A 21887-nucleotide genomic window follows, 5' to 3' on the forward strand; every position below is an offset into this window, starting at 1 on the left:
CTTCGTTTGATCCAAAAACTGCCCTCAAATTCCCTCTGCCCCAAACTGGCAGGCTTCTCTTTTTTTTTTTTTTCTAAAGATTTTATTTATTTATTTGACAGAGAGAGATCACAAGTAGGCAGAGAGGCAGGCAGAGAGAGAGAGGAGGAAGCAGGCTCCCCGCCGAGCAGAGAGCCCGATGCGGGACTCGATCCCAGAACCCTGAGACCACGACCCCAGCCGAAGGCAGCGGCTTAACCCACTGAGCCACCCAGGTGCCCACTGGCAGGCTTCTCTTTAACCCACCAAATCCTCTGCACTTCTGCTCTCCACTGTCCTCGGGGTGGGGGGTGGGGGGCATGGAATCCCACAGCTGGACTGTCAATTTTCACAGGTGGGGGCTTCTGGCTTTGCAGGGGAATAGGGAAGGGGAGGCACTGCTCCCTGGGATGCTCTGAGCTCCAGGAGCTCTAGGGCAGAAGCCACAAAGCAGCTGGAGGGCCCCCACAGCCAATGCTCAAGGGTACAGCGGGTTCCGGGGTGAGGAACCCAAGAGGGTCCCCCCTACCCATCCTATCATCCCTGTACTACCATTAGCACTTCTCGGAGCTGAGCTGTGTGCCATGATCACCACCAATAAAATACGGACAGTCATGGGTGATTAAGAGGCAGAAGAGAGTGGTTAAAGCTGGCCCGGGATCCAGGCTGTCTCACTTCGAATCCCAGCTCTGCAATTTACTGACTGAGTGTCCTGTGTATCTGTGTCATGGGTTGTGGGGAGATAAGGCAGGAGCGCACGGAGCCCAGAGTGAGTGTTCAAGAAATGTCAGGTGCTATTAAAGTAGTTATTTTGAAAAAGAGATCAAGGCTACGGGCTTTGAAGCCAGGCGAGTCAAATTCTAGCTCCATCACCTCTAAGAAGCAGGCCAAGTACTGAACACTTCCATCCCTCAGTTTCCTCAGCTGCAAAATGGGTGTCTTAATTAGATCTGCTTCACAAGATAGGTATAAGGATGACTGTGGGAATATAATAAGCACGCAGAACAGTGCTGGCATTTAAAATGTTCTATATACAGTTTAACTATGATCATTATCGCAAGCTGGTCAAATATTTCTCGCACAATCTTTCAAGTATAAACTGAGGCTCCTATGATTAACAGTCATCTCAACACAGATATTCATAGATGAATAACATAACACAAATTCATCTAAAAACATTTTGGAATTCAGAATACATTTTCTTAATCAACTCACAGTTGAAGGTACAACCAATGCCTTATGCCCAATGCCGGAACACTTTTTATAACAGAGAGTAGGCTCTCATATTCAAAGGGTACAAGACCAGTGGGTCTGCTTGTTTATTATTTTATCTTTACAGAAAAGCAGCCCCTAGAGAAGGTGTGCACCTTGACCAGGGCTCCCCCACTGTGCTGCTGGGGACTGGAGCAGAGCTCAGCTTGAGTCCCTGCCCTAGACCCCTTAGCAGGCACCCCACAGATATGTAGCAACTTCCCCAGGATTTCCATGGACACACACTGAAGTCCAATCATCCTTTAAAAAATTAATTTTCTGCCCTAGCCACGTTTGCTCGTTTTTACCCAATTTCTACCCTTTCTTTTAAAAGGAAGTGGTTCAGTCAATGAAAAACTATGTAAATTCAAACAAATTACCTAACATACAGGCACTGGAGCTTCTCTGTAAAAGGCAAAGAATACAGGCTTTCCTCTCCAAAGAGCAAGGGGATGGCGTGGGGAACAAGTACAGCTTGGAAGCCAGTCCCCAGCCTGCTCCCGGCATAAGACTGACTGTCCTGTCCGCTGCTTTCTCTGAGTCCTGATCCGCTGAGGAGAGTGTGACCTTGGCAGTTAGGTGATAATCTCCTCTTGGTCATCTGCCTTGCAACAATCCCTGAAAGACATTCTTCTCCCCTCTCCTCCTCCAAGACCAACCCTGGCATTTAGCAGGCTGGGCTGGGGGTAATATCTGGTCAGAGGTCCTGACGAAGCCTGGTGGATTTCCCGCCAGCAGGCTCAACCATTCACTCATGTGCTGTTCCAGGGGCACCCACACTGGGCGTACAGAGGACTTCAAAAAAAAAAAAAAAATGATTGGAAGCACTTAAGTGCGATTCCCTTTGATGGACCTCTTCCTCCTCTCGCTGTAGATCAACCATGATCAGCTGCAGCAGCTAACATTTCCCAGGTGAGGGAGAGCAGCGCAAGGGCTATTAATGCGGAACGAGGCTTTATGGACATTTCTTGCCCTTCACAATCTGACACGCAGGCCCTGCTCTTTCCACCGTTAGGATATGACATAAATCTACTTCAGTCTGAAAATAACGCTCTTCAAAATCAGAAAAGGCCCTCTGGCGACAAAGTATCCATTATTAAGCTTCCCTTAGGATGCCGAAACAAGGGGTACAGCATTCCCCATAAAACCACACTGCTCTTAGCAAAGGTTTACTCAAGAGGCAAGTGACAGCTCCTCCCAGCAAGAGCACCCCCTTATCTCTGGCCCCACCCCTTCCTGTCTTTTGTCAGTTGCTGGGAGAAAAAAACAGTCAACATAAATTGAGCAGCAGTTTTGGCCTGGGTGTGGATTCTCTGAAGGCTTTCCTTGAAAGCAACTAGAGGAAATAAGACATTGATATGGGGGGGGGGTAGAAAAAACCACCTCAAGGAGATGGACAACTGAAGCTTTGGAGCAAGAAGTGACAGAGAACAAAATCTCAGGGGACAGAGGCAAATGTGTGTGGTTAGATCACCAGGGAGTCCAAGGTAGGGGCCTTAAGTGAGAAACTGGGAAAAGGAAGAAAGTTGGTTTATGTACATTTAAAGCTGAAAACCTGGATTGAAATTTTATCACAGTAGCACACATGAGAACAATGAGGCGTGAAAGCAGCTCTTCTCACACACACAACACAGGATCTGTAGGATTCTGCCCGGAAACAGGTAAGATGAAGCTATGGTGTTCAGGACACACATTTAGGGAGTAAAACTATAAAGAAAAACAAGGAGTTGCTTATCCTAAGTCAGGACTGGGTTATGTCTGGTGTGCTTATTCTATTTATGACTGGGGTGCTGGTCGTGTTCTAGTTCTTGACCTGGGTAGGGGCACTGTACAGGTATTTATTTCATAATTATTTGCTTTGCATCTATATTTTTGGACTCTTACTTCAAAAAAGAAAAAGAAACAATTTCAAGTACACAAGACTACAGTTCCACTCGGGAGCTTTAGCAGTTTAAAGAAAGAGTAGAGCCAATATCAGAGTAATTCATGCAAGAGAAAGCAAACATAATTAAACGAAAGGCACTTCTCTCCTCCTGTAACTTTTACGTTTGCTTTGGTGTGGAGACTCATAGTCTACATATATAAAACCATACTAGTAAAGTGTATCCGCCCAAAATGATAAATGTAGCACACCTACCAACCAGAGGGTGTGTATGTCTGTCACTGCTCATACCACCCCACTCCTGTTCACTGTTTCCAGAGCACTCTGATGTTCCTGAATTCGCCACCTGTGACTGGGGTTATCCCCATGGCAGAGACGGAGGAGGAAGCCTCAGACAGCAGAAAGCTCACCCCCAGGTACAGCTCAAGTCTGAAGCAGAAACCAGACCCCCACCAGATCGTGACGACCCCCGCAGGCCCCTTAATGACCACTTTCCCAACCCCAGGAGGTGGCACGTTCCTTCCACATAGAAATGAGAAGAAACAAGTGAACCACCCTGAACACGAGAACGTCACCTCCTCTGAGTCACTTTCACTTTTCAATAAAAGCAACTGCCAAGGGCATTATAAAGATTAGCTTCTCTCCCTAGACCTTGAGCACCTTGAAAACGGAGCTCTGTCCTCTCATATCTGGAACCCCCACGGCATTGCACGGTACATGCTCATTAAACATTATATCGCTCATAACGCAATGAAGAATTACATTTAAGGTACAAACCAGTGAATGTAGTCTTGTGGGTTCCACGCTACATTGTCATTCCTGCACAGTGCCACTTGCACTGACTTTTTAAAGCAGTTAAAACGATGGGCGGTAACTGCCCTTTTAACAGACCGGCCATATATCTTTCACTTCTTTAAAAAAGGGTTTCATGTCATATATAAATTCAGAAGTGGAAAGGGCTGACAGGTTAATTATAGACACAAAGAGCAAGGACAAATGGACTATGAGGTAAGGGAGTCTAAATGTGCCTTCCCTAGACAAGCATTTATTAATAAGCCTGCAAACATTTACTGGGGACGGCCAGGTTCAGCGGTGTGCCAGGCTTGGGGAAAGCACAGTACCTACACTTGAGGAATTCCGCGGGTAAGTAGGAAGACAGCATGTACCTACCCAAAGAATCCAAGAAGTCCCCTCAGGACAGCAGGTGGAAGAAATAGCGAACAGGGCCCACGAACTGAGACACCTGCCCCCTTTGCTTTGATGGGATGATCAGAGAAGACCTCCTCACTGGGCTAGACCCGCCTACAAGGAAATATGGCTAGGACTGTGGCTGGCTGAGAAGCCAAGCAGAGGCTCCCAGTACTTTGCCTCCCACACCTCCCACCATATTCCTTCAGCTTCTGGAGGTGGGGATTTCAGTAAAAAAACACAAAAACAAAACAAAATGCCACAGGGATCTTCCCTTCTCTCTCCCTCCTCCCCACTAAGAACAAAGAGATGCTCAGATGGCTGAGGAGGCAAGTTTAGGGTCAGCTTCAGCAAGCAGATGGCCCCCAAAATGGAACACCAGGCCTCTAGGCAGGGCATGGACCCCAGAGAATGCTTTGTACTCTCCCTTTTCATTAAGTCGGAAAATATTTATTGGCCGCCGTCTAGGTGCAGGCAGTGAATAAGGCAACTCCCACGGGGACATTATAGTCAGTCTAGAGGAGATGACCAAAGCCTGGGCCTCCAAACCCTGAGTCTGAGTCTCCCAGGGGGTGTCTGCTTTAGTTGGGGGCAACGGGCCTGGTGGTCTCCGATTGAACCTGGGCCTTCCCAAAGAAAGGAAACCCGTCTAAAAAGTTTTCAAGCAACACTCTCCCCGCCACCCCCACCCCCGCCACACAAAGTAGGAGCCCCTCCCCACCCAGTATCCTTGGGGGAAAGGCTGCTGTTCGGTTGATAATCTGGGAACGCCAGGCAGAAATACGGCGTGGCCACCTTCCGCAGGGGAAGAGGAATGTCCAAGAGGGTTCATTTGGCCTTATTCGTTTAAAAAATCAGCCCTTTTCTCGGAAACGTATGCAGGAGGGGAGACCTGGCCGTGGATTAAGTCCAAAGAATGGAAAACTAGTTGTTTGGGCAATTCATCACACCTGCGCTGGGGAAACTTGCCACCGACTCCACCCCTCTTCCAGGTCTTTCCAGCTGCTTCCAAAACTACTTTATGCCCCTCGGCGACTCGTGAAGAACCGGGAAGTGATGCCTGCCAGCGTGTGAGACCTGCGGGGACCCTCACGCCCTCGCGGGGTGACAAAGCGGTCCACGCGCCGGGCCGCGCTTCTGTAGCGATCGTGCGAAAACTGCTCCCTCTTTGGCGCGCGGACACCGGGAGTGCGCGCTTGGCCGCCGCCCGCTCACCTCGCCCCGGAGCGCCGCGGCAGGGAAGAGGCTGCGGGCCCGAAACGCACGGGGATCGCTTGCCGCAAGGCGCACCTAGATGCGCCCAGCCCTTCCAGTTCCGGCCCGGGCTCTCTAACGGCCGTCTCCCGCAGCGCCTGCGGGGCCCTGGCCCCCCAAATCGCCTCCTGGCACGCCGCTCCCCAGCCCGGGTGCGCCCCGCTCCTGCGCGTCCCGACCGCTCTTACCCGGGAAATGGCCAGGGGTTGCTCGAAGTCCTTGCCCCCCACGAGGCGGAAGCCCCACGGTCCCGGGCCCTGAAGGACTATCTGCTGGGTGGTCATGGCGAAGCGACCCGCAGGGACAGACGGAGCAGAACGCGGTGCGCTGGGCTCCCCCGCCGCTGTTGGAGAAAGAGCGCGCGGCGCGGGCCCGGGGAGCCTGGGGCTGGCGGGAGGAGGGAGCGCGCGGGGGCGGGGGCGGCTCCGCCCCGGCCGCGCCGCCCCGCCAGCCCCGCCAGCCCCGCCAGCCCCGCCAGCCCCGCCCGACCTCCCGCCGGCCCGCTGCCTCGCCCAGCCCCGCGCGCCCGCACTAGGGGCGGGTCAGGGGCGGGAGCCGGGGGAGTCCGGGGTCTCCGCAGCCCGGCCCCAGTGCACCGTCTGCCGGCCGCCGGCGTTCCCAGCCCGGTCGTGGGTGCTAGGTAAGAGCCCAGCAGGTTGCAGCACACCGCCGCGGAGACAAAGCCCGGCTCGGCGCTCTCGGAAACGAGTTTGGAAGTGTCCTGCTAACTCAGCCCTCTGAGGTCAACTGCATTTTCACGGCTGCCGCTTGTAAAAGATAATGATATTTAAAAGGTGCTTTCGAATGATCTCATTTGATGCGATGTAGCGGTCAGGGCGTTTAGTCCCATTTTACAGATGAAGTAACTGAGCCGGCCCTAGTTAGAAGACTTGCCCGAGGCCATACAGCTGGCCAGTGATGTAACTGTACCCCTGCCCGGGCTCCCCGCGCAGGAGAACCTCCTACTGGGACTTTTCTAATGCTAACGGTGTTGGAATCGGACTTTAAAAACTTTCTACGAACCTGTCCTCCAGGCTGGAGTTCGTTGTAGGTTCTGACCTTTCCAACAGATCAGACCTTAAGTCCAGTCCGGGATGGGCCAAGAGTTAAGAGCACGGAAAGACCCCTGGGTTGAGGACAAAACCCGGAGCTCCCAGTCTGCTACCGGCCTTGTACCTGGGCTCCCTGCTATCCTGGCCTCTAAGTGCATTCTCCATGCCAGACCAAGTCCCCTGCGCTGTCCCCTGGGTCTCTACTCCACTCCTCTCTGTGTAAAGCTGAAGTCCCTATGATGCTTATTGGGCCACCCACAGAACGGCCCAACTCCCTCTCTGACCTCATATCCTCCTGCGGCCCCCGCCCCACACTGGCCCGACTCCCGGCTCATGCCTCAGGGCATGGAGGTAGGGCCTCTGCCTGGAATGCTCCTCTCCTAGCCATCCATGGCTTTCTCTTGGTTCAGATATCATACCAGTGAGGCCATTTCTAAGCACTCTATTTCAAACCTCTCTAGACTGCCCTCTCACCTTCCCTACATTATTTTTCTCCACTGCATTTATCACCATGTGACATACTTAATATTTTACTCATTGTTTGTCCCATCCCCGCCTCTAAGCATCAGTTCCATGAGGGCAGCAGTATTTCACTGTTTTGATCACTGCTGTATGTATCCCAGTGCCTAGAACAGTGCCTGGCACATTAGTATCTAACAAAATATATTGGCCACACTGATACCCACACATCCTCTCTGGGGTGTAGGCTCTTCATAGATTTCTCGGCACTCACTCATACTGGCACGTGGGCCACCGCACAGTGCTTGACACAGAGCACAAGCTCAATGCCTTTGTTAAAAGCAGAGCTCTGTTTCCTTGTGATCCTGGCACAGGGACTGAGGAGTCCTCTGCCCAGCTTTACACACAAATGGATCATCTTAGTTGTCCAATTGTGTCACAGCACAAATGTGTATGTCTGGGAAGGGTTTGCTCGTTTAGAAATCAAAGTGGATTTATGTTATCCACACAAGCCTCTCCCTCCCTTGCATCTAATATTCCTGAATCTGAGAAAAAGGAGTTGGGGGTACAGCCAGGAACCAGCCACCTGCTTCATCAAAGCCAAAAGTATGTCCTCTTTGATTAGATTCTGTTGATTAGAAAATATGTTAGTGTTCTGAGTCCCTCCAGAATTTGGGGGAATCGCTCAATTCTGAGTCTGCCCTTCGTTGTGCAACAGTTTGGAATATTTTGTGTCCTAGGAGGAAAGAAAAAGGTTGAAAAGTCACTGCTTTTGGGCGCCTGGGTGGCTCAGTTGGTTAAGCAATTGCCTTCGGCTCCAGTCATGATCCTGGAGTCATGGGATCGAGTCCCACATCGGGCTCCCAGATCCAAGAGGAGTCTGCTTCTCTCTCTGACCTTCTCCCCTCTCATGCTCTCTCTCAAGTAAAAAAAAAAAAAAAGGCACCACTTCTGGGCTCCCCAAGGGCGGGGCTGCCTCTCCCCATACCCAGTGTCCAGCTAGCAGGAACACTGTATATCGTGGATGCCAATAAGGGCTTGTTCTATATAATAGGGCACTAGTACTTCTGAGAGGGCTTGGGTTGCTTCATTTAAGCTGTTAAATGTTCTCAGTTGCAGTCTGGCTTTCCATAGCAGGAGTTATAAAACAGTCAACCCTCTGACCCAGTGATCCCTTTTCTGGGCACCGATTCCAAGAACATAACTTAAAAGAAAAAAAAGCTATATGTACAAAGATATTTATAGCCACATTATTTATAATGACAAAAAACTGGAATCGAGTAATAACAGGAAAGTGGCTAAATATGGTGTGGCCACGAGGAAATAGTATACAGCACGAAAATGAGAACAGCGAAGACTAGGAGCAGGCAGGGAAATGTGCTTTCAAAATATGTAAAATAAGGGCACCTGGGTGGCTCAGTGGGTTAAAGCCCCTGCCTTAGGCTCAGGTCATGATCCCAGGGTGCTGGGATCAGGCCTGCACCAGGCTCTCTGCTCAGTGGGGAGTCTGCTTCCCCTTCTCTCTCTGCCTGCCTCTCTGCCTACTTGTGATTTCTGTCTGTCAAATAAATAAAATAAAATCTTTTAAAAAAAAGCCACTGGGTGGCTCAGTGAGTTAAAGCATCTGCTTTTGGCTCAGGTCAAGATCCCAGGGTCCTGGGATCGAGCCCTGCATCAGGCTTTCTGCTTGGCGGGGAGCCTGCTTCTCCCTCTCTCTCTGCCTGCCGCTCTGCCTATTTGTGATCTCTGTCTGTCAAATAAATAAATAAAATATTTAAAAAAAAAGAATACGTAAAAAAAGAGTCTGCGAAATTCTGTGTAAACCCAATATTAAGATGTATAAACAAAATTATTGGTAAATGTTATCTTAAAAAATAAAAAACACATCCACCTGTTGTTAAAACTTAGGAGAAAGTAAAAACTAACTTGTACTGGAGAATGGAACTGGGGAAATGTTTAAAAGATCACTTCCTCTAATGATGATGTAGTTTTCAAAATAAAAATCAAAGTCCTTAGATGGAGACTAAATGCTAGTCTTTGTTGTGAGGGCTAGGGACCTCATCTTCTATCTTTTTGATCTCTCTTCCTGTCCTGCGGAAGGAGCTCTGAGCTGGGCACACAGCTTGTATTCGGAAAATGGCCCCCTGACGGACTGACAGCTCTGACCCCAAACACAAGCAACCTTGTCTTATCTTAAACACTATTACTTATTTATCTGTATTCTCCAGTTTCCTCAGACCCGCAGACTCCTGCCCAGTCCTAGGTGAATGGCCTTAAGCAATCTCTCTGAAATTCAGTTGCCTTGTTGTTGTTATTATTATTATTGTGTAATCGGTAAAAGTTTGTTGACCAAAACAGCCTCCATCAAATATGGGAAGGGAGTGGTGGGGGGCGGGGGAGGGGGCGTTGCAGGAGAATTCAGGAGAAATGGAAGCAAGGGGGGTAGGAAAGAGTGGTCCAGGGTATCAGGAGGGACAGTGGGCCTTCCCAGTTTTCCATTTCACAATGTGGAAAGGTTAGGAAGCAACTGCTTGTGGGTTCCCCCAGGCTGGCTTCTGCCGACCTAGCAACCCCCAGCCAGGGCGCCACCACTAAGACCCTCGAGAGCCGCTATCTGGGGACTCTGGGCTTCCTGGAACAGCTCCGGTTTTTTTTTAAGGACTGGGAGTCCAGGACTGTGTGAGGCTTGACATAGGTCTTATTTAATCTTCAGGACACGTTCTGTACTTGGCCAGGGGACTGCAAGGCCCCCCTTCCTGGAGATCTCCGCCTTGACCCCTCCCCCGGGGCTGAGTGTTTCTTGCCAAAGGAGAGCGGAGAGGCGAGTGGGCGATCCCAGACACCACGCCTACGCGGAGATCTGAGGCCGGCTCTGCCCTGGGGCAAGAGAGAGCCGAAGCTCTGATGTCGCCCAGGCCAGACGCGTGGGGACACTGGGGCTCCCAGGTCCCCAAACAGGGGCGCAACAGCCTGGGGGCGCCCTATTCAAATCACATCCCAGCGACTTGCTTCTCTTTTCTTTAAAAAGAACCGAAACCCATGCTCACGGGCTTGAAAAACAAAGGCATCTGTCCCTGTCCCACCAGTGCAGTCCCTTTTAATCCCCAGCCCTGCTCTGCGGGTCAGCGGGCTCTTTACTAGGATCCCACGCACCACTCGTCCCCGCGGAGCTCCAGGACAGAGCGGAACCGGCCCAGGGGAGGTGGCTGCGACCGTGCCAGGGACCGGACTGCAAACGGGCTCCTAATTCTAGCTTTTCTCCCACTTCCTGCTCCAGCCCCGAAGGAAATCCTGAAGTGGCCGCTTGGGATTGGGCGCCTCTCGACGTCTGCGCTGCACAGAGCATGCTCCGTGGCGCCCGGGGCCAGAAGGACACCTAAGCATTGGCTCTTGGCGCAGCCCCCTGCGGGCTGGTGAGGGTGTGGACAGGCGCGCTGAGTACCTGTCCAGGTTGGCCCCGCGCAGAGCAGATAAGCAGCTACATTGTATACCTGCCTCCCCGCTCGCTTGAGAGGGAGCACAAAAGTTACCAAAGGCAGAGAGAGGCCTGGAATGCTACCATTTCTCAAGCATCTCTGCATATTAAAAGAAGAGGAAATTCCAAAACTGGATCACAGATGGGGATTCATATTCACCGTTTATATTGAAGAAGTTGGCAAAAAGACCAGATAATGAATGGATTAATAAACAACGTAATTTATCTGTTAATGGGACCTGAATTTAAAGTTGCGTGATAAACATATTTCATTGCTGCTATTGTATTTCTGTGGCTTTACATGTAACCTCATCTAGAGAAATGTCAAAAGTCTTAATTTGGGTCTTTTAGCTCCCCCGGAGCCACCCCTCAGCCCCCTCCCACAAAGAGGATGAAAGGTGGCTGGGAGTCAGAGTTACCCAATGGACCCTAGCCCAACACCCAGACAGTAAGCATTGTCCTCATTACTACACAGTGACTGTGAGTCAGAGTGTGTGCTAGAACTTGATAAACATCGTTGCATTTCATCAGGACCAGAGCCCAGTGAAACGTCACGATGCAGTTACTAGGGGAGGAAGCAGAAGCAATGAGCCACCGCCTGGATCCCCTTCAGGGAAGGATTTGTCATTTCGGCTTTGAGAGGCGGACAGCCTTAGGCTTCCAGCCCCTTCAAGGACTTCCTCCCCTGCGAAGAGCAGCCTTGTCCAAGGGCATGCCCAGCCGCAGGCCGCCTGTGTCATTTTGAAGTGACATTTTGGCCCAAGGTGGAACATTGGATCTGGGCTGATGGATCATTTTGGCCCCAGAGCTCCCTGTGGAATAGATCGAGCCTGTCAGGTCTATACGGCAGCTCCTACACCCTTGCTCACCCTGGTTTCGCCTCCACTCCCTTGCACAGATACTGAGCCCAAGCGCCCTTCTTGAGAAACATCCTGCACACTGCATTCTGTCCCTGGGACCAGGGAACCCAGCCTGCAATAGGCCCAGAGAGGTTAAGAGACTTTCCTAAAGGGGCACCTGGGTGGCTCAGTGGGTTAAAGCCTCTGCCTTAGGCTCAGGTCATGATCCCAGGGTCCTGGGATGGAGCCCCGCATCAGGCTCTCTGCTCAGTGGGGAGCCTGCTTTCCTCTCTCTCTCTACCTGCCTCTGTCTACTTGTGATCTCTGTCAAATAAATAAACAAAATCTTAAAAAAAAAAAAAAAAGAGAGAGAGAGCGAGAGAGAGAGACTTCTAAAGTCACTCAGAAACAAAGTAACAGGGCAGAGTCTGGGCTGGGGAAGCAGAGGTAAGCAGTGGTAGGGTCTGCAGGGCTTTGTGATGGAAGAGGGAGGGGCATGAGATTAGCCAGAGGTTCCTAGAATCACAGAAAGACCCCTCAGACCCAGAATTCATGGAGTCTCCACGGGACAGATCTTCCTGCTTTACTGGCAAGGACACCCATAGCCTGGGTGCAGCTCAACTAGGCCAGATCCCTCAGGAATGAGTTTTTGGATTTCCTCCTTGGAGGAAGCGAAATCTGCAACAAGCTTTAGAAGTATGAGCAGAGGGACACCTGGATGGCTCAGTCAGTTAAGCCGCTGCCTTCTGCTCAGGTCATGATTCCAGGGCCTTGGGATCGAGTCCCGCATCAGGCTTCTTGCTCAGCAGGGAGCCTGCCTCTCCCTCTGCCTGCCACTTCCCCTGCTTGTGCTCTCACCCTCCTCTCTCTCTAGCAAATGAATAGACAAAATCTTAAAAAAAAAATATGAGTACATATGGAAGCCCAGAGGCCATACCAAGTGGTAGCCTTGGGATGACATAGTAGGAGGGGCGGGAGATGGTGTGCTGGAGTGACATTACTGGATGAGAGGCCGGCTGGAAAATTCTGTGGGGAGGGCTCTGAATGCCAGTGATGTGATGTGATGTGCACTGGGGACAGGCCAAGGCATTGCCTTAGACTCATCTCATTCCAACCATTCTCTCTCTCTCTCTGCGTGTGTGATATCCTCCCCCAAATCCATTTCCTCTTGGGACTGGCCTGTGCTGTGGCCTGCTCTGGCAGTGGCTGATACTGAAACTAACTATTTATAGCATTTGAGGACAGACGGGGTGGTAGGGCCAGTTTCCATGACGCCAGGGCTCCTAGCTGGTGGCTTCCTCCCTGCTGGGTCCCCACCGCCCCCTCTGTGTCCACCTCCTCTTCCATAACCTCTGACTTTCTACTTCCACGTGTTCATTCTCTGGGAAGCCTCAGGGGTGGTGCTGCGTGAGAGCAGAGCAGGGGGCCAGCGAGCAATGATAATGTCACCTTCCGTCCCTCTACTCCCTGTGTTAGGCCACATTGCAGGCTGAGGAGAGGTCCCAGCCGTCACCACTGGGTGCAGTGACCTAGAGGTCTTCTACTCCCAAACCGGACCACCTAGCCTCTGCCTTCACCTCTCACCTGCTGACCTCCTGAGGTTATAAATCCCAGAGTGCATGGAGGGCAGATACAACCTACAGAGGTCTGGAGGTAAAAGAGTTCAGGAAAAAATTAAGGTGAGAAAATGAAAATAGCTGCTCTCCTAGCCAGACGTTTAGCTCCTACTTTGGGTCCCGAAAGCACCACGAAAAGAGGATTCTGCCATGTGTCAGCTGTAACGATTTGGCAAGTCATGTGGCCCCATAGTTTCTTTCTTCTCTTTCAGTCAACAGCTATTTATCAAACGCTTCCCACACTATTCTATGCGCTAGAAGATCAACAGCAAACCAAACAGCCACAGATTTTCTCCCTTGGGAAGCTTACATTTTAGTGTAAGGGACAAATAAAATAAGTAAACTATGTGGTCTGCTTCGTGTAGGTATGTTTAGATAGGTGTGCACATATTTAAATAAGTATTTGTATGTGTCTGTGTATTGGCATGCATATGTTTTCTGGCCAAAAGCCCCCACAAGCAAAGATACTTCAGAGCGATGAGTACACCTGGTATCCTGATCTGGGTTTCTAAAGACCACAAAAGGAATCCAGGACTTCCAAAGAAGTTCTAGAGCTACAGCAGGATAGCTACAAGATTAGCCTGGGATAGCTTGTTATGTAGAAAAGTAAGAAAGGGCTTGAGAAGGTGGCAGGCACAGAAGCCAGTGAAAAGGGCTCTCCTTGGCCAAATCTGGGAGCGATTTATTAAAATAATAAGGAATTCTAGTCTATTGGGAAAAATAAGAATCTAAAAGTCCACACAGTAAACAGATGGCTAGGTAGAGAGATTAGACAGACGGACAGAGGCAGGCAGTCAGGAAGGAAGGAAGGAAGGGGAAGGAAAGGTTCTTGCTTACAGTAGAACTTTGATTCCCATCTAGTAAATGTAGAAGGAGTACCAGAGTTTGAAAACCATCATTTTGCAGCTATCGTAGTAAAGATTAATTTGGGCACGAGTCATTGTTGAAGGCAAAATCGAGAGTGAGAGTACGATGAGATGTTTGTACGATTTTTTTTTTTTTTTAAGATTCATGTATTCCTTTGAGAGACAAAGAGAAAGCATGGGAGGGGAGGAAGGGCCAGAGGGGGATGGAGGGGGAAGGAGGGAGAGTCTTGCAAGCAGATTCTGCGCTGAGCATGTTGCCCAACACGGGGCTCGATCCCACGACCCTGAGATCATGATCTGAGCTGAAACCAAGAGTCAAACGTTTAATGGACTGAGCCACCCAGGTGGCTTCCCACAGACTGCTCATCAGATGCAAAGGAACAAATAACAATATGTGGCAAAATCGAAAACTACCTTGCCAGAAGGCAAAATTAACATCACTGGTGAGGCTGAAATATAGAACCCCGAGAAGGACACAATATTGCTTATGAAATGTGCTGGCCAGAGAAGAGTCACCTGACTAATCACCAGGAAACCTCAGACCACCCCTTTTGAAATCTAAAGAGATGGGGGAGGGACTATGTTCTTCAAAAATGGTAATGTCGTAGAAGGCAAAGTTTATAGAACTATTCCAGATTAAAGGAGAACGAAGAGTCAGACTATCCCAATGCAGTGTATCTGGGAGGACGCTCCCCTGTACTAGAGGAGAAAAATTAATGTGGGTGGGAGCTTATCAATGTTCAATTCACGGATGGAGAAGTAGATTATGGTTATGTAACAGAATAGCCTACCTTTAGGAAACGCACTCTGAAGCTTTAAGGGGTAAAGGTATGCAACTTGTTCTCAAAAGGTTCAGGAAAAATTATGTGTGTGTGAATGCGTGCCTGTGTGTGTGTGTGTGTGTGTGTGTGCGTGTGTGTGTGTGAAGGGAGGAAGGGTACAAATGGGATAAAATATTAACAACAGGTAAATCAGCGTGAAGGATGTATGGATGTTCTTTGTATTGTCCTTATGCTTAGAGCTTTTTTGTGATCTTTTAAAAAGAATTTTTAAAAAGATTTTATTTATTTGACAGAGAGAGAGAGAGAGAGATCACAAGTAGGCAGAGCAGCAGGCAGAGAGAGAGCGGGAAGCAGGCTCCCCGCGGAGCAGAGAGCTGGATTCGGGGGATGTGGGGCTCAAAAATCCCAGGACCCTGAGACCATGACCTGAGCCGAAGGCAGCAGCTTACCCCACTGAACCACCCAGGTGCCCCAAACTTCTCTGTGATCTTGAACTGATCTCCAGATAAAATGTTTTCTTTAAAAGGAAACCATATAGAGTGACAGGTAGTGTTACTTTCTGTGGAGAAAAGTAAACATGTGTTGCAAATGTTAATAAAAGTGATAAGGGAGGACTTCTTCAGGAAAGCCGTCTGAGTCAAGCCCGGAACAGGTGAGTGAGTATGTAGCTCTCTGGGGGAAGTGCATTCCAGGCGGAGGAACTAGCAAGAAGGGAACCAGTCTGACACCTTCCTCAGCAAGGTGGTGGGAGGGGGCACTGGAGCAGAGTGCATGGAGTGAGAGGTGAGGTCAGACAAACACGGGCACCTCGCTGGACAGCACCTCCTGTGTGGCGTGTCTGAGAACCGCCGGGAGCAAGAGGAAGGTCTGAAGGCTTTGCGCTGTGGCTTCCCATGATCTGCCTTTTGTTTCCAACACTCTGTTCGCTGGGTTGAAACAAACGGAAGAGGAGGCAAGAGCAGCAGCAGGGGAGCAGTAAGTGGGTTGTTGCAATAATCCAGGCGAGAGGTGATTATTGGCAGGGACCCAGGGTAGGAGCAGAGGAGTCTGTGAGCAGTGCTGGGATCCTGGCTCTATTTTAAAGCCTTTGCTGCTGGATGGGAAGTGCAGTACAGGAGAGGGGAGTCAAGGATGACTCGTGTTCTGGCCATGCAGCAGCTGCAAGGGTGGAATGGCCATTAACTGAAACGGGGAAACCTGTGGGAGAAGCAGCTTTGGGGGTATGCTGAGGAATTTGGTTCTGGACGTATTTAAGTGTCAGGGGCCAGGCAGGCAGTCCTCTGGAGAGGAGGAACAAGCAGTTCGTTGTACGTAGGAGTCTGGGGTTCCTGGGGTGCCTGGGAGAAACTCAGGCAGGAGCTGGGCACATGGTGGGGGGAGGTTTAGACCCAGGAATGGATGAGGGCACCAGGGAGTGGGACAAGAAGGGGACCAGGGATTGGGCCTGGGGGATGGGGATGCGCTGTCAAAGCAGCCAGTGATGAGGCGGGACCTGGACTGAGAGGCAGTGGTTCCTGGAGCCAAGGGAAGAGGGTTTCAAGAAGAGGGAGTCTTCAGGTGTGTCAGAGAAGTCCAAGGAGTTGAGAATTGAGAACTGCCCATGGGATTAATGCTGTTAAAGTCATCAAGGGTCCTCACTGAAGATCTTTGGTAGGGTGGGGGCAAAATCCTAATTGGAGTGGCTTCAAGAGCCACAGAGCAGGAGAGCCAGACACGGCAGGTGCACACTGCCGTCAGAGGCATTTCGCCGGAAGGGAAGGAGAGAAATGAGGTAGTCGCTGGAGGAGGAACAGATCAGGAGAGGTTTTCCTTAACTGGAAAGGGCCACAGAAAGGTTGCTGTTTATAAGGAACCTCATTGTTTTTAGGTAAACAGACACTACTGTTTCTCTTATTCTCTCCCTGGGCTGCCCCTGCTCTGGGCCGACCCTCTCATGCCCCCTGGATGAAGGGTCAGCTTCCTCTGTCACATTCCTTTATGCAGCAATCCTTGAAAGCTCTGGTCTCTCTTCCTGGAGCCCCCTCCCCATGTCCTCTGGCCTGTTTCGCCCTAGGAAGTGTTCCCTAGTTCCAGGCCACCTGCTGTGGCACACCCCCTGCATGACGGCCACCTGTCTTGCCCCCAGTGCTCCATGTTAAGGAGCCCCATTTTCCTTCTTTGGAAACTTTTCACAAATACTCGAGACCATTCATCTACAGTTGGAGTCCCGAGTTCAGGTGCTGAGGGCACCACTAACCCCATAATCATTTTGTGGGTTTAAAGCACAAAGAGGTTTTGGGGAGTGGTATCAGCCAAGGGAGGGTGTTGGAGGATGAATTCTTAGCGACAAAGACGTAAAGACAAATCCAAGAGAAGTGTCAAGGAAGAACAGACAGGTCTTGTCAACAGTTGAATGACAATATGTGGGTGTTAAAAGCCTTAAACATGGGATGCCCTTTGATCTAGTTGTTCCATTTCTAGCAATTTTTCTAGAAAAGAAGTAGGCATTTTGGGTACTAAGAGCATGTAAAAGGTTCACCATAGATTGTCCATAATTGCAAAATATTGGATACAGCCCATGTGTCAACAACAGGTGTATCTGGCACATTTATACCGTGGAATACCATGTAATCATTAAATAAAGATGTAGAGGTGAACATGTCTTGTCAGGAAAGGTGTTGATGATAAGTGAAAAGAGCAAGTTACACACAGAGACGTGTAAACACAAAAGAGACTATATCTCAGTGGTATTGATTACGTGAGTTCTGTTTTGTTTCCATAACTTTGTATTGTTTAATTTAAAAAGTACAATAAAAGTAACGTAGAAAAAGTGGGTAATATTCAAGTTAGGAGAAGAGAGAAGATTGCCGGGGCAACAGATTACAGAGAGCAGCTTGGGGAACATCCAACCTGAAGGAATGAAGAGAGGAGAAGAGCCAGGAAAGAATTTGAAGATCCAGTCAGGGGAAAGGCAGAAAGCCCTGGGGAGCCAAGATGGGAGCCAAAGAACTAGTGAGCACCCAGGAATGGCTGCTGGTTAGTGACCCAAAGTCACCCCAGCTCTCTTCCATCATGCCCACCACCGATGGGCAGTTTCTTTACAGCAAGGAGTAGTCATGGGATCAGCTCCAGCCAATGAGATGTGGGAAAATGTCTGGTGGGGGGCTTTTGGAAAAGATGTTCCTTCCTTAAGGAAAGCATGTGCAGAGAAAACCTGTCCTCTGTTGCTCCTTGTTTCCTGCCTTCAAAAGCAGTTGTGAGGACGAGATGCCTGGAGCTGCCGTGCCACCCAGCTTGGCATCATGAGAGAAAGGCCAGGAGAGTTAGACAGACTAACTAGAGCCCATCTTCTTTTCTGTGAGATAATGAGACACATTTGTCACATAAGCTGTCCCATTTGGGGGCCATCTGTTATTGTAATTCAAGACATTCTTAACCGATAGATAATCTGGAGTACAAATTCTTAGGCGGGGGCCTTTGAGCTTGGCAGATCTGTAACACTACATAGGGGAGCTGCAGTGCAGGTGACAAAGGGTGGGTGTGGGGATAAAGTCTGAGTACCGAGGCTGGAGCAAACTTTGGAGAGGCTCGTGAGTGGTAGAAGACAAGATGACATGGAATCGGTGGGGGCACCTGAATTTTTCTTCCATGTCTTTGCTGCTATCTTGGCTCTGGCAGAAGACTGAGGAAATCGACCTGTTTTTGAACTTTTAATGTTTAAGCACATAGTCGGTGCTCATCCAATGGTTATCACTGTTAGCATTATTCCGTGAGGGCATTCTTGGAGATGTTATGATCTCTAGGTGAAGTTTCGATGTTCTGAGGTATACTGGTCTACAGACTCATTCCAGCTGTCTGTCCCGGCTGTCTGTCCTGGCTTGGAGGCAGCAGGGTGCGATCAGTGGAAAATACACTGGCTTTGGAGTCAGACCGAAACCTGTTACATGCTGGATATCCTTGAGCTGAACTCCTCTGTCTCAGATGTCTCACCTGTTAGTGGAGATCAGGGTTGGTATGAGAAGTAAATGAGAAAATGCATGAAAAATGCTGGGACAGAGTAGACACTGGAGGAACAGGAATCCTCTGGTTGGGCACTGCAGGTTGCCTTTCAAACATCATGTCCTTTTCCTCCTTTGTAACAGAAACCATGTTGGTCCAGGTGTCTCCCCTTCGCCGGTGAGGAAACCCCAGCCCAGAGAACTGGAGTGGTGTTTCTGAGGTCTCACAACCGAAGCACCTGAAGCAGCACAGGAACTGAGGTCTTCTGACTCCCAGGCCAGTGTTGTAATAGCTCTCCCTTTGGGAAGAATTAGCACATTTATCCAATATGACAACTAGGTCTTAGAACTTCTTTTTAAAAAAACATTTTATTTATTTATTTGAAAGGCAGAATGAGAAAATCAAGAGAGAGTGGGCAGGTGATGGCAGAGGGAGAGGGAGAAGCAGACTCCCCCTGAGCAGAGAGCCTGATGTGGGGCTCAATCCCGGGACCTGAGTAGACCTGAGTTGAGGCAGATGCTTAACCAACTGAGCCACCCAGGCACCCCAGTCTTAGAACTTCTAAAGCACGGTCTCCTTCTCCCCATGAACAAGAGACAGCTGCTACAAGGGTTTGTATGACCTAGTCTTGGAAGTGACATGCCATTTCTTGTGCCATAATCTACAGGTTCCCCAGACCAGCCTTGGCAGAGTGCAGAAGGGTGTGAATACTGGGAGGTAGGGATCACCAGAGGTATTCGTGGAAGCTGGCTACCATGAGCATCTTGGCATTATGAAGACAGTTTTGGCTTTATACATCTGCTGAAAGGGCCCAGGGACTCCAACAGGCCCACGGGACACATTTGGAGATCCAGTGACCTTGATGATACAAACTCCTATCAATCTATGTGATTTAGGCTACTATCTAGAAGACGATTCTCACCTCTCCTTCTTTTTTACAGATTCATTTAAGTTCATCAGTTTCATTTTTTAAAAAAGGAATCTCCATGCCCAACATGGGGCTCGAGCTCATGACCATGAGATCAAGAGTCGCCTGGTCCACTGACTGAGCCAGGCAAGCATCCCTTTTGATCTCACTTTAAAAACCAGTAAGCCAGGGGGCGCCTGGGTGGCTCAGTGGGTTAAGCCACTGCCTTTGGCTCAGGTCATGATCTCAGGGTCCTGGGATCGAGTCCCGCATCGGGCTTTCTGCTCAGCAGGGAGCCTGCTTCCTCCTCTCTCTCTGCCTACTTGTGATCTCTCTCTGTCAAATAAATAAATAAAATCTTTAAAAAAAAAAAAAAAACCAGTAAGCCAGAGGGGCCAGAGACTCTTAATGTACCCAGTATTTTGCCTCTGCTGACGTCAGGGTGAAAGTGCTAGAGGAGCAGAGAACTCGTCCTCCAGGACAGACAGCAGCGTCACGTGGCCATTTGGTGGCTCATCATGGGCTCTTCCATCTATGGGTTCATCTTCAGTTTTCTTGAGTATGTTCAATCCGAACCTCCCGCCTGGCTAATCCATGCCACAGATGACTTACATCAAGCAGTAACTCCTTTCATTTGTCTGAAGGGCCTCAGCCAAGTGTTCCCAAGACAGGCTTGATCGCCACATGCCAAGACCTGGCAAAAACACCTAGGTAGAACTCATGCAAACATTCTTCATGTCTTTTGAGACACTAATCCTTTTTCCTTTAGAGGAGTCCTAGTATTTTTAGCATGGGATACAGTTGTGCCATGCCCTCAGGGTCACATCAAACCCCTTGTCTGGGGGGCCATCTTGTGCTCCCCACCATGTTCTTCTCAAGACTTTGGCCTAAAGAGCTTCAGCACACAGCCTGCATCAGCTCATGGGCATTTGTATTGAGAAGGCAATGGTATTCCATTTTCTAAAGCTTGTCACAGTAACGCTCGGAGACTTGCTTGCACAGGGGAACATTGAGTTATCAATCTAGATGCCTTCTTCCTTCTTAGAGCAGCACACCCCTCTCCTGGCTTCCTCCCCTCCCCCAGTCCACATGATGTCGGTGAGGCTATCACTCATACTACACCCGTTTTGGCCAGCGATTAGTCAAAGGAAGGATGACCATCCAAGTTGGAGCTGGCAGGGTCTGGAATTTGTTTTCAGGGAAGCACAACGGGAAGGCCTTTTTCCCTAGAAAAGGGAGTCAGAGACCTGTGAGAATGAGCCCAGAGCTGCCTACAGCTCATGTTTCCTACTGCAGCAGTCGGTAGGTGAAAATGGAGCCAAAGAAGTCAACAGTGCCAAGAGCAAGACAAATACGAGAGTTTGAGAATCTGGATTCACTCCTGCCCGAGGCTGGTTCCAACTCCCTTCTTTCCAGTGACTTGACCCAAGAATGGCCAGTGGTGTTAGGTTTCTATCACTAATCATTGACGGCAGCCCTCAGACAACTGACTCTTTCCGCCAAACTACATTGTGAGGGATCTACTCCCTGAAGGAGCATGTGTTAAGAGAAAATAAGACAGCTGGGAATGCAAGTAAAGATCTAGAAAGAGGGCTGACCAGCAAAAAGGCAGAGGAACCAAGAAACAGCTTTCCATGGAAGCAGATGACTGGGTGGTGGGGAAACAGACACTCCCATGGGCCTGGAGGGCGTATAAACCGATGTGATACACTTTGGAAGGCAATTTGGCAGTATCTCAAGATTTGAAAGGTTCTTGCTCTTTGAGCCAATAATTGTATTCAATGCAGCATTGTTTATTGTGGGGGGGAAGCTGGCAATGTTTGCATCAATAGGGATAGGTCAAGTAAATTATGGAAACATGTCCAAGCTCTATTGTTAAGGAGGGGGGAGTGTATAAGACTATGCAAAGCTTTTGTTTATAGACGTGTGTTTGTGTGTGTGTGTGTGTGTGTGTACTGTGCAAAGAGAGCGCAGAGGACCATACAAAGGGTAGTCAACTTCAGTAATCTTGGTGGGGAGGTGACTGTAATTACAGAAAATTCTCACCTGTTGTTTATACAAGTCTAGAATAGTTTGAGATTGATTGCTGTTCTATGTCTGCTGCTATAAGAAAAAGGACTGATCACACATCCCTTCCTTCCTTATTAGTATTGTGAGTTCTAAGATCTGTGGCCCTAGGGGTTCATTTACTTATCCATTTGATCCATACTTGATCAAGTGACTGAGTGCCAACTCTATTAGGCACTCTTCTTGGTGCTGGGCACATAAAAGCCAAATGGAATCAATAACCTCAAGGATTTTACAGGATTGTGAAACAAAT

General features: G+C 49.5%; 1 protein-coding gene across 1 annotated transcript in view; it reads right to left on the minus strand.

Moving 5' to 3' along the window:
• The window catches only part of PDLIM1 (PDZ and LIM domain 1), a 44862-nt gene extending 38902 nt beyond the window's left edge, over window positions 1–5960 (minus strand). Inside the window, exon 1 of the mRNA XM_044240145.1 lies at window positions 5782–5960. Coding sequence (XP_044096080.1) covers window positions 5782–5877 — 96 coding nt within the window. The 5' untranslated portion in view covers window positions 5878–5960. The remainder of the gene's footprint in view (window positions 1–5781) is intronic.
• Between the last annotated feature and the right edge of the window lie 15927 nt (window positions 5961–21887).

Source organism: Neovison vison, chromosome 2 (genome assembly GCF_020171115.1).
Source record: "Neovison vison isolate M4711 chromosome 2, ASM_NN_V1, whole genome shotgun sequence".
In the NCBI taxonomy this organism is placed as follows: domain Eukaryota; kingdom Metazoa; phylum Chordata; class Mammalia; order Carnivora; family Mustelidae; genus Neogale; species Neogale vison.